Source organism: Dasypus novemcinctus, chromosome 4 (assembly GCF_030445035.2).
Source record: "Dasypus novemcinctus isolate mDasNov1 chromosome 4, mDasNov1.1.hap2, whole genome shotgun sequence".
NCBI lineage: Eukaryota > Metazoa > Chordata > Mammalia > Cingulata > Dasypodidae > Dasypus > Dasypus novemcinctus.
The window spans coordinates 3,392,389-3,404,761 of record NC_080676.1 but is presented as its reverse complement, the minus strand read 5'-3'; the positions used below and the strand labels follow the sequence as shown (position 1 = coordinate 3,404,761).

General features: G+C 60.7%; 1 protein-coding gene across 1 annotated transcript in view; it reads left to right on the top strand.

The window, feature by feature from the left end:
• Positions 1–5,503: 5,503 nt before the first annotated feature.
• The window catches only part of KY (kyphoscoliosis peptidase), a 43,563-nt gene continuing 36,693 nt past the window's right edge, over positions 5,504–12,373 (top strand). Inside the window, exons 1-4 of the mRNA XM_058294988.2 lie at positions 5,504–5,946; positions 9,006–9,068; positions 9,620–9,640; positions 11,750–11,812. Of these exons, the coding sequence (XP_058150971.1) occupies positions 5,823–5,946; positions 9,006–9,068; positions 9,620–9,640; positions 11,750–11,812 (271 nt within the window). The 5' untranslated portion in view covers positions 5,504–5,822. The remainder of the gene's footprint in view (positions 5,947–9,005; positions 9,069–9,619; positions 9,641–11,749; positions 11,813–12,373) is intronic.

Genomic DNA, 12,373 nt, shown 5'->3' with positions numbered 1-12,373 from the left:
AGGTGCCTGGATGCATCCTTTTCCCTGGCATAATTGCTCCGGGGGGGGGGGGGGATTGACTTGTTTTCTAAATGTGGTGGGTACGGGCCAGAGCTGGGATCATCCGCCAAGTCCTATAACTGTTGGGATGGGTGAAAAGAGGGGCACTGCGCTGCCTTTGGCATCCCCCGGGAGCTCAGAGGCCCGCGACGGCAAGGAGGCTCCAGGGTGGAGGAGAGGGCCCATGCCTGCTCCAGAGGGGCTTTCCAGGAAGTGGTAGCAGCCATAAGAAAGACCCAGGAGAAGGAGCATGCCAAGCCAGGCTGGTCAAGAGGCCGTGAGACGCCGACACCAACTGTTAAAAGGTTTCTGTGAAATCTCGTGTATATTTGGTATTCCGTTGAGCAATTTGCCCATTTTATGGGAAGCTGGGTGTATAAGTCAGTCAAAGGGGTGCTGAGGCAAAAGACCAGAAATTGGTTGGTTTTTATAAAGGGTATTTATTTGGGGTGGGAGCTTACAGTTACCAGGCTATAAAGTATAAGTTACTTCCCTCACCAAAGTCTATTTTCACATGCTGGAGCAAGATGGCTGCCAATGGCTGTGAGGGCTCAGGCTTCCTGGGTTCCTCCCTTCCAGGGTCTTGCTTCTTTGAGTTCAGGGTTCCTCTCTTCCTGGGGCTCCAGCATCAAACTTCAACATCCAAAACCCTTAACTCTATCCTTGGCCATGCCTTTTATTTCTGAGTACTCACCCGCCAAAGGGTGGGGACTCAACGCCCTACTGGCTCAAGAGGTGTACACAATTACTTAACCAAGTAAACCTATGAATCCAATATAATCTAATATGCCCAGAGGAAAAGATCAGTTTACAAACATAATCCAATATTTCTTTTTTGGAATTCATCAATCATATCGAACGGCTATACTGGGGGAATAAAGAATTGGGACTTGGTTGCTCTTCACCAAGTTGCCCCCTCTCTGTGTACCCCTTCCCTGCTCCAGCAGTGGAGAAAAGCACGTACTGTCTGCAAATCCCTGCTAAAGCCTTTCTGTATTGTCTCACCCAGCCTGCCGCTAGAAAGAAGAAAGACACTTTCCAGCTGGGACCCTGGAGAGGTAACTACTGTATCTGAGAAAAAGTAACATCAGGAGTCAGAACACACCCCCCTGTGGCAAGGGTCTCGGTGGCCAGGAGCCCCTCCCCGTCTCCAAGGCAGCACAGGCAGCTGGGGCCCAGCCCCTCAGGCCACCGCAAACCCACCACAAGCAGTGAGAGTGACAGGTGGACATGCCTGAGCTTGAAAGCTGACAGAGGAGAAAATGGACAAAACAGGTCTCTTGACAGCCCTCTGACTTTTGGCGTCCTGAAATTTCCAAATGTAAAATAATTTAAGTGTGGCCCCGGAATGGAGACAGCACTAGGTCTGTAGATCCCAAGACGAGGATGCAGATTAACTGGTTATGTCAGATCACAGCCACGGCAGTAGCCCCGAGTCAGGGTGACTTTTACAACAGAGGACTTGCTAGTTTAAAAGCTTACAGGTCTGGGGAGCAGATGTAGCTCAGCAGCTGCACCTGCTTCCCAGGTAGGAGGTCCTTGGTTCAACCCCAGGATCCCCGGAACCTCCTCAAAACAAAGAAACAAACAAACAAAAAAAAAAACAGCTTACCGAGCTGAGGCTATGAAAATACCAACTCCAGGCTTTCTCAGGTGATGCTCTTCTCCCTGAGGATGGGCTGTTGGTGGTCCTGGAATCCCCTCTCATATGGAGAGGCACAGGCGGTATCTGCTTGTCCCTGCCTTCTCCTCCAGGCTCCGTTGCCTTCAGCTTCTGGCTGCTCCACCTGTGCCTCTCTCTCCCAGCGTCTGTGGGTCCCTCTCTGTGCCTCTGTGCTCTACTGATTCCAGCCTCCGGCCTTTGGGAACGTCTCTCTCAGCCTCTGGGGTTTCCCTCTAAGTGCCCTGTGTCTCTGCAGCTTTATATATATATATTCATCCCATTTCTGAAGGGCTCCAGTGGGAGGACCAAGACCCACCCTGAGCTATGCCTTATTAGTAAGCCATCAAATGGTCCTTAACTGTGTCAAATCTAATCAAAAGGTCCCACCTACAGTCATAGCTCCACACCCACAGGAATGGATTTTTTTTAAAGATTTATTTTTATTTATTCCCCACCCCCCATTGTTTTGAGTTCACTGCCAGCTCTCTGTGTCTGTTCTCTGTGTGCTCTCTGTGTCTGCTCATCTTCTCTTTAGAAGGCACAAGGAGCCAAACCTGGGACCTCCCACGTGGGAGAGAGGTGCTCTATCACCTGAGCACCTCAGCTCCCTGCTTTGTTATGTCTCCCCTTATCTTTCCTCTTTGTGTCTCCTTGTTGTATCATCTTGTTGCGTCAGCTCGCCACACCTGCCCATGGCACCAGTTCACTGTCCTGCTCATCTTCTCTAGGAGGCACCAGGAGCCAAACCCAGGACCTCCCGTGTGTTAGGCGGGAGGCCAGTTGCTTCAGCTACATCTGCCTTCCAGGAATGGATTAATTTAAGAACAGAATTTTCTGGGGTCCACAAAAGATGCAAGCTGCCGCAGAGGGCCTCGATGTTGTTTGAGATGGTGGCAGGACAGGAGGGCTGGAATGGTGAGCGGAGCTCACTGCAGAAAGGCCAGGCGTGCTAGGGGCAGGGGAGGAGACGGCCGTGGCTGCAGCCCCTGTGGGCTCGGCAGGGCGGAGGAGATGGGTCCATGGAGGCGGGGCCCAGGCTGTGAATCGCAGGCCTCTGTCCTGCCAGGTACGGCCTCTCCTTGGGGGTGGGGGTGAGCGGGAGGGGGAGCAGCTCTGCCTGAACCATAAATCGGCAGCCCAGGCTCCTCTCCTGCTCTCTTTCCCCTTTCCTGGGTCATCCAAATGCCTTCCCTGTGGAGTTTTCACTCCAAAAACAGACAGTGGGGATGAAGAGAAGGGGTTGAGTCACCTGAAGCCAGAGCTGGGGGGTGGGGAGCGGGAGTGAAAGGGTCGCCTCCAGGCAGCGAGCAGCTCTGCGACCCCCAGCAGCTGCCGGCTGGACGGGCCGCCCGGGGGGTGGCTTCCGGGGAGCGGGCCGAGAGGCACGGCCTGGGACCCAGAGCAGCAGCAGCCTCTGAGAGCAGTCAAGGGACGCAGCTCCTGCCTCAGGGGCTTGCGCCAAAGCAGGGTCTCAACACGGTGGCGATTTGGTCCCCTAGGAGACATCTGGCCATGTCTGGAGACACTTTGAGTTGTCGCAGCTGGAGAGGGGGTGCTACTGGCACCAGCAGCAGAGGCCAGCGACGCTGCTGACCATCCCACGTGCAAAGAACAGTCGCGCACAAGAATCACCCTGTCTGAGTGTCAGCAGTGCTGGGCTAGGGAAGCCCTGCCCAAAGAGCTGTCTGCAGACAGAGCAGAGAGGTAGGAGGCCCCGGGCTGTTTCCTGGGCCCCGGCAGGCCCAGCCTCCCTTCCCATCTCTTCCCCCAGCTGGCGGCTGGAGTCTTTTTTTTTTTAAGATCCATTTTATTTATTTCTCTTTTCTTCCCCTCCCCCGTTGTCTGCTCTCTGTGTCGACTTGCTGTGTGTTCTTCGTGGCCCCTTGCACCCTCGGTGGCACCAGGAACTGTGTCACCTTGCCGTGTCAGCTCTCCACGTGTGCGGTGCCACTCCTGCACGGGCCACGCTTTTTTCACGCAGGGCGGCTCTCCTTACGGGGCGCACTCCTTGCACGTGGGGCTCCCCACGCGGGGGGCACCCCTGTGTGGCACGGCACTCCTTGCGCGTGGAAGCTCTGTGCGTGGGCCAGCTCACCACGCGGTCAGGAGGCCCTGGGTTTGAACCCCAGACCCTCCCATACGGTAGGTGGACGCTCTACCAGCGGAGCTTCGTCCACTTGGAGTCTCGATGCCGCACGCCGCCGGGCTCTTTCCCTAACTGCCCGCCCCAGGTGATCATCTCCTCCCAGAGGCCGTGTCCTCAGAGGGACGCCAGGGAAGGTGGGGCAATGGGGTGGGGAGGGAGCAAATGTCAGGTCAAGGGACTTCAGCATCCCTGCCATCCCCCGTGGCCCCGTGAAGCAACGAGGGGCATTGCACAGGAGTTTCTGTTGGGGTCTGCTCCCCCGACCACCTGCCTCTTGAAGGAGTCAGGTCAGACTGCCACGGGTCAGATGGGGGTCCCCCGGAGCAGAGGGCTGCCGGGCAATCTCCAAGGCCCAGGAACGCTGAGAAACCCCCAGTTCTTCCTTCCCCAACCATCTAGAGAGCAGCAAGGCCGGGCCACCTCCCAGCCTGGCGAGCGAGTGCGCACTCACGCCTTCAGGACGGGGAAGGGCAGCCCCACCCACCCAGGGGCCGCTTTCCAGGAACTCCAGTCCCACGTTCTCAGAAGCCACGGCCACCTCTCCGTCAGCGGACGCCCAGGGCGCGAGGGCCGCGACGCACTGGGCGGCAGCCTTCCCGCGCAACCGCACAGGGAGTCGGAGGCTGGGCCCTCCGCTCATCCATCACTGGCTCCCTGTCACCGCGCGGATCCACTTCCTCAGCCTGAAAACGAAGCAAGAATGGCAGCTACCGTTTGTGGACGGCTCACTGTGCGCCAGGCACTTTACGTGCATGTAATTCTCACAATAGCCCCGGAAGAATTTTTATTATCTCCCTGATACGGGTGAGAAAATAAAGAGGAAATGCTTCGCCAGAGATCACATAACCAGGAGGCGGAGGAGCTGGGACTGGAACCCAGGACTGTGAGACACCAGGCGGCCTCCAAAGCAGAGACAGGGGGGCTCTCGGGGATGCTGTGGCCAGGCAGGAGTCGGTTAAGAGTGGGTGTCGCTTATTGCTGGTGGAAACGCTGCAGGGGACAGCCCCCAGTCCAGGGGCCCCGTGGTGCCAAGGGCTGCCAAGCAGATGCTGGGGTAAACAGTCCTGAGACCTGCAGCCAAGAGCTGCTGTGCAGGCAGGGACAAAAATAGACTGTCTCTCAGGGACCCAGGCAGCAGGGCGGGCGTGCGTGCTCCAGGGCCTCCTGTCCCCCTCCTGCCCCCCTCCTGCCCCCCTCCTCTCCCCCCTTCCCCGCGGCCAGAAGCCAGGCTTCTGCAAGGAACAGAGATTGTAAGCCTTTCGCTCCCCGGAGGGAAAGGACTGTCAGGTGGATGCCCCCTAGGTGTGTTCAGGTTTTGGTGGGGCTGCAATTGGGGGGGGGGGGTCCTGGCCCCTAGCATCCCCACCCAGATCCCTCTGACAGAGGGGGCTCTCGACCCCCAACCAATAAGTGGGACCAAGGCCACACTTGGCCCCCTGCTCCACACCTTGCCAATCAGCCTGCAGCCCCTCGGCGGCCTTTCCCCTGCATGGATTCTGAGAGTCCGCAGCGCTGTGCGGTCTCCGCATTTCCAGAAAGTCTGCTCTGAGCCCTCTCGGGGACCCCGGGCACGGTGGGGACCGGGCAGGGCTCGGGCTGTCCTGGAAGAGTCCCGGGGCGCAGGCCGAGCGCTTCGAGCTCGCGGGGCGGGAGGCGGGAGGCGCGGGGAGCGGGCGGCGGGGCAGGCCGCCTCCGCCGGCCGCGGCCTCCGCGCAGGTCACGGCTCGGCCCGGGGATTTCCTTTCAAAGGTGACTTAGAGCCGCTTCCTCAGGGGAGCGCCCTCCCGCGCGGGCCTTAATGGCGAGTTTGGCAGAGTCAGCGAAACGCGGCGCGCAGAGGGTCTGGCGGCGAGGGAGCGCCCTCTCCCGCGCCCTCCCCGTCTCCCGCGCCCGCCAGCGCACGCACGGGGCCATTTGCAGCGCAGGCGACCTCGCGAGCGGCCGCGGCGCGCCGGCGGGGACGGCGGCGGCACCATGGAGCGGCGCAAGGACGGCAACGCCGTGGCCATCGACATGCTGCTGATCGTGCACTCGGACCCGCGCCGCGCCGCGCACGCCGCGCCCTCGGACCCGGGCGCGCCGCCGCCGCAGCCAGCAGGTAACGCGCGCCCGGCCCCGCGCCCCAGCCGCGGCTCCTCGGTCTCCTCGCCCCAGGGCCGGCCCGCCGGGGGCGCCCCCGAGCGAGGGCAGCGGGCCCAGCCCTCTCCCCACGGCCGCCTGCGCCTCCGCGCCGCGGCACCGGCGTCCCGTGGACACGCGTAGCCCCGTGATCGCCCCGGACTGACTTCCCCGCGGGCTGGGGGGATTCGGAGCGCGGGCGGCCCCTGGGAGCCTCTTGCCTCCCAGCTGCTCCCGGAAGGGTGCAGGTCAGGCTTTCAGATGCCGCGAGGGAGAAGCACAGCGCCTCCGCTTGACCCCTGGGTGGCCCCAGGCCCGCTCCCCCGCGAGGCACCGGGAGCCCAGAGGAGTCGGGGCTGGAGGAGAAGCCGGGCTGTAAGATGGGAAACGCCCTAGGGGTTCCTCTACAAGTCACGGCCTCAGTTTCCCGTTTCTGAGCCTCCCTCCCAGCCTGTGAGATAGAAGGCATAGAAGGTGTAAATGGAAGGCAGCCTGGGTGGGCTGAGAGTTGAAATCTGACCCCGCGCACCCCCACACCCCGTTTTAACAGATCCATGCGTTTTGGTTGTCCTACAGACTTTGGGGGAAGGGCAGGCTGGTAGAATAAAGTGACTATTTACAGAGCAGTGGTACACAGCAGGACCCAGGCCTCCCTGCTCTCCAGAGCACTCAGCGCCATATTCGGAAACTCTAGGTGGGCAATCGTGGAGGTTTAGAGAAGCCCCCAAGCCTGGGCGCAGGATGGAGCTGGCACGAAGGTGTACTGGGCTGACTGCGCGCCTGCTCTGGGAGCACGCCAGTTCTTGACCTGCCAAAGGAGCAAGATGGCTCCTGCCCGCGGTCCCCCCAGCACCGGAGCTCCTTGGAGTTTCAGCGGCTGCTCTGTCCCCAACTTTTGTGTCCCCTGAACCCCTGAGAACCTTTAACATCCACCTGATACCTGCCCTGAAGCAGCGGTGCCTTGGATGACCTTGGCCCCGCCAGCCACGCAGGCTGCATCTGCCCCCCACAGCCCTGGGGGGACCTCCTGGGGAGTCAGGCAGGGTAAGAGATCAAGTCTAGAGGACCGAAAGTTTGACAGGTGCTCCAGGCTTGGGAGAGCTGTGGGGGCCAGGAGCTGTTGTGTTAGTTGGTCCTTTAGTCTCCACGCTGATCCTGGGAGAAGGGGAAAGTACACCCCTAGAAACGGCAATTAGCAGAATTCGTGGGCAACCTGATGGAAAGGAGGCTTTTCTAGGCACGCGATGTGTGGCAAGGTCGGAAGGTCCTCTGATCCCATCTCCCTCCGGGCTCCCACACTAGAGTGGGGGAAGGAGGCAGAGAAGCCAGGCTGGGGGGCTGCCCCGAGAGGTGCCCACCACCCAGCCCAGACCCCGTGACCGCAGACCAAGGCGAGGGGCGCTCATGGCTGTGACGCCGGGGCGAAGACCCCTGCCTCCTGCGTCCTTTCTGCTGATATTTCTCTCCAGATCTCTTCCTGACGGAGGTTTCTCCCCAACTGTATGACGGTGGAGAGACCTGTGTCACTTGTTTACAATCAGTTTTGTGCACCGGAGCGGAGAAAAGCAGAGCGCAGGCCTGCACGGTCTGCGGGGCGGAGACGCCGCGCCCCCACCCCCGGCGGGGCCTGCGAGCAGGCCTGCTGCTTGCAGTTCAGCCCCGGGAGGGCAGGTTCAAAGGCCCGCTTGTCCTGAGGCTTTGGATCGCGGTGCACAGGATCCAAAGCCACCCCACGCCCGCCTCTAGGTGGCTGTCTCCTTCCCTCTCCAGGTCCTCCCCTGGGGAGCAGACTGTCCTCAGCTCTGCAAAGGGGAGGGAGGGCCTGGGTTTCATGTCAGAGGATCGTAAAGCACAACTCCTGCCACATGGCAGAGAACAGAGTGAAGAAGGAACCAGCGATGGCCTTGGAACTCGAGAGGAGTTGGAGGGACGGGGAGAGTGCGGAGAGGCTGGGTCTCCAGGCATCTTGGCTCCCTCGCCTTTCCTGTAATGTCCTAGCATTTTCCCAGCCATTCCCTTAGAATGGTGCTTCCCAAAAACACGCATGGAAGCTCTCACCGCCCACCAGCAAGGAGCGTTCAGGTATCCCCGTGCCCTGGAGGAGAGAGCCTAAAGAGCCGAAGCCTTAGGTTTTGTTCTCAAAGTCCATTCAAATTGTGCATTCCCCTCCATGACTGTGTCAGGGGAAATTCCAAGTGGTAAGCCACGGACGCTGGTAGTAGGGGACTCTGCAGAAAAGAAGGGGGCTGAGAAGGGCTTGGGGCCTCTGAGTGTTTGCGGGGTCGAGAACCAGGTTGGAGACGGAGCTTCCAGGAACAGCGTCTTCCCGTGTGCCATCGAGCTGATCTGGTGAGGAAAACCCTGCTGCCACCAAGGAGCAAAAGATGTGCCTTCCGCGCCAGCAACTTGATTTTATTGCAGCCACTGCCACTGCCAGAACGTATGCCAGTTCTGTGCCAGGAGCTCGTCCTTGCCGTCACCACTTCCACCCGCCGCCAGACAGAAAGCTTCCCTTCCCTCGCCTGTTGCATCACCCCTCCCAAGGTGGAGGCAGGCACCAGTGCAGCTACCTGACCTCGTCGGCCACATGCTCCATGCCACGGCCACACGCACCACTGCTCTAGGTGCCAGGAAGCCTGGGATCACCAAGTAGCTGGCATTTTCCATCCCTCCAACTCCCCAGGCAAGACCCGAAAATCGGAGAATTCACCCCTTGCAGGAAAGGGTGGGCAAAACAAATGGAAAATGTCATCTGAAATATGTTTCCATATTTTTGTGGTAGGATGTGGGAGTGGAAAATGGGCATCCATACTGCGAACCTTGTCCCTGGTGCTCCTGATAACCCAATGTTAAATGTTGTAACCTTTCAATGTTTTAGAGTCCCAGGGGTGTAGCCATTCGCCGGGAACCTCATACTCACCAGGCGGCCGCTCTCGGATCCCAGGAGAGCCAAGTTGCAGCATCCTGCTTTCACCCAGATGAGCCTGCTACCTGGGCCCCTCGGCACAGAGGCTCATACCTGCCCTCGTTACTTCTCAGGTTTCCAAGGTGTGGGAAATGGAATCCGGAGATGGCAGAAATTCAAAGGAAATGACCTTCATGGTAAATCCTCTTTTTCATTTTACCTTTCTTTTTCAGTCTCCGAGATCTAATACATTGAAAAATAACTGGGTTTCGCTCACTGGTTCCCTGAAGGCTGGTCTCTAGACATGTAATCACTCAGAAAGGGGCTGCTCTTGACCCTGCCAGACCTCTAGGGCCACTGTGACTCTGGAGAGTTTCCCCTGGAATCAGGCCCCCTGATTTCCTGGGGGCATCCAGGGGCGAGGCTGTGCTGCATACTTGCACACCCCCTCGTTTGCTGGCACAGTAGCTATTTCAAGATTATTACAAGACTCTTCTAAACATGAAGTAGAATGTAGTCCAATATGTGTCAGCCAAAAAGCGGATGGTGACAGTGGTTCTCGCAAAATCACCCAGAGAACTAAGAATCTGGAGTAAATGGAGAGGCTCTCAGGAGACCCCGAGCTCAAAAGAGATGATGGTTCCACCACTCCAGCCACCCTCGTCATTTAAAATTAAGTTTCATTTCTCTTTCAAATGGCATGCTTGCTGCATGCAGAAATTACAATAGCCTCTTTCTTTGTTTTCAGATGGCAAGACTGTGGGTAGAGGTACGAAGCTGCTCTTTGCTCATTTTGCTCGCTGGTGCCCTAGGCGCCCGGCCCTTGTCGCCGGCCGGCTGTCATCCCAGAAGGAAGCGGCCTGTGGCACGTGCTGGTGCGGTGTGCACAGACCTGGCCAAACATGGAGCGGATCCTGCAGGGCGCAGTTTCCCCTTGCTGCCCCATGCACAACTTGGGCCCGGGCGTTGGCGCGCAGGGGCGGGGAGCCGGGCAACCTGGAGCACTCCAGACTTTTCTCAGCAGCAGGTGTTTGGGCCGAGCCACCCCAACCCCCCTGCCCCCGCCCCCAAAGCTTGCCTGGCAACGGGCTTCCCCTGCTGTGATTGGCTGCTTTCCTCGGTCCTGGCCGAACTCTGCCTAGCAGCAGCAGCTACGGGGAAACCAAGTGTGCCGCCGCCCTGCCTATAAATACCTCGCGCAGCTGGGCCAGCCAATCACCCTCCTGGAGGATTCCCTTCCCCGATCGCCTTTCCTGGGCCAGCCGCGCTGACCTGCGGCCAGCCGTGCCCGCGGGCGGCGGCCTCGCTGTCCTCGCCGGGCCCCACGCTGGGGCGGCGCGCGTGCTGCACCTGGCTCTCAGCCCCACGCTCGCACCCGGAGCGGCTGGGGGGCCTCCACTCGCGGGGGAAGGCTGGAACGTGAGGCTCCTTTAGGGAGCGCGAGCCCAGGCGGCTCCGTGTCCCCCCACCCCTGTTCTAGGCGTCTGCTCGGAAGTGGGCAGCACGGAGCTGCAGATCCGGTCGGTGCCGGAGGGGAGTCCTGTGCAGGGAACAGTGGGCGGGCCAGGCCCTAAGGGCACGTGCCTTTGCAGGCCGAGGCACCGCTCCGCCCTGTCGCAGGCCCCCCGGCCCTTCTGCAGACCAGGGGGAGGCCAGAGGAGATGGCAGGCCAGGGTAGTGGCGGGGTGGGGGGTCCACTGCCTCGGTCTGGCCCCTCCCCAGCCTCCCTGCCTGCCCCTCTGCAGAGGAGGTGGAAGAGGAGCCGTAGACCAGGCAGCGGGGATGCGCAGGAGGGAAGCAGGAGAAGTTGTGCTTGGCGGGGAAGGGAAGCCACAGCGGTGCCCGGCCCTGCAGGCACTGAGCATCCCTCCAGAGCAGCCTGCCTCCGAGGGCGGCCGCGCGGCCCAGGGCACAGACAGCCAGCCCCAGTATGGGAAGAGTGTGCTCGATGTGTGACCCCAGAGCCCGCTGCCCACTGCCTCAGCTCTACGCCGGGCCAAGGCAGGCTGCCCTTCTGTGTCTCGGATGGAGGCAGGAGGCTGAGCGGGAGGCGGGGAGCCTGGGGCTCAGGGCCAGGCGGGACCCTCCCCAGTGGTGGGCCATCTGTTGAAATAGGGCTGGGACTGTCTCGGTTTCCCCGCTGCTACGGCACAGGCCACCCACTGGGTTGGCCTAACAACAGGAATTCATTTGTTCGTGGGCCCGAGGCGGCTTCCTCTGGGGTGGCCACAGTCCGGCTGGCCTCGGGTTCCTTGGCATCCCCGCCGCATGGCCCCGCCCTCTCCTTTATCTTCCGGGTTCCTGATCCCTTCAGCTTCCCTGCCTGCCCAGTTCCCCTTGCTTATGAGGACAGATGCCGCGTTGGTCACCTCCCACCTTCTTTTAGGCGGGGCCCGCCACCACTGAGAGTGAGTTTGCCAAAGGGCCTCTTTACAAACGGGCCCCACCCCCCAGGAGTTATGCCTTCTGTGGGGGCATGAGTCAGCCCCCCGCAGGAGCCTCCTACCTGCCCCTCCGCAGAGAGTGAAGATCTGCGGGGGGGAAAGTGCCTTGGAAATCGTGCCTAGTGACACCAAAATTGGGGGCTGTGGTTCCGTGGACCACGGGAGGCTTCCCCAGCCTGGAGGACACCCAGCCTGTGCCGAGGCGTGAGGGCGTGGGCGCACGGGCCCCCTGCCGTTGGTGTGGCGTTCCGCTGCGTGACCCTGCCGGCTCACCCTGTGCACACGGTGGGTGTGCGTGTGCCGGGGCTCAGGCTGTGGCTGTGCCTGGCCCCCAGCCCGCCCCCCCTGCAGGCACACTCGGTTCCCTGCTCTGCCCAGGGAAAGGTCCACCCCCGTCCAGTGGTCACCCAGGGCTCCCTGTCTTCCTCACCTAGAAAACCTGGCGCAGAAGCTGCACCTCCAGCAGACGCAGGTGATCACGTCCCAAGACAGCCAAGGTGAGTGACCCGCTGCTGCCCACCGTCTCGCTCCAGGGGCTTGTGCCCCGAGGGTGCGGCTTAGACCCGCAAGCAGGGCCCCGTCCCCTGCCCGCGTCCCGTGGGGAGCCATGCGTGGCTTCATGGTTTCAGAGGCTGCCCCCCCCACAGGACTGGTAAATAAAGCCCTTGGGTCACAGAGCCCAGGCTGTCATCGTCACCTTTGCTGCATCACTACAGCTCACACTCGTTGCGCACTATGTGAAGCCATTTCCATGCTCATACCAGTGAAGCTTTGCAAGCATCCAGCGTGCCTCGTACACTGACATTTTGTGATGAGGAAACTGAGGCTTGGCAAGGTCGTCACGTGGCCAGCCAGGGTCGGAGCCGCGGCAATCTGACACCCCCCTCCGAGGCCCCGGCTGTCAACCCTGGCACCGCTCTGCTTCCGCAGCTCCCCTGGAGGGCAGCCGGCCCCCGCTGGGGCGAGCCCACACTTCCCCTTGGGCCCTGGGCTTTGCGCCCGAGGCTGAGCCCTCCCAGGCCATTGCGCCCCCGCGTGTCCGCCTCGGCAGTGGGGGC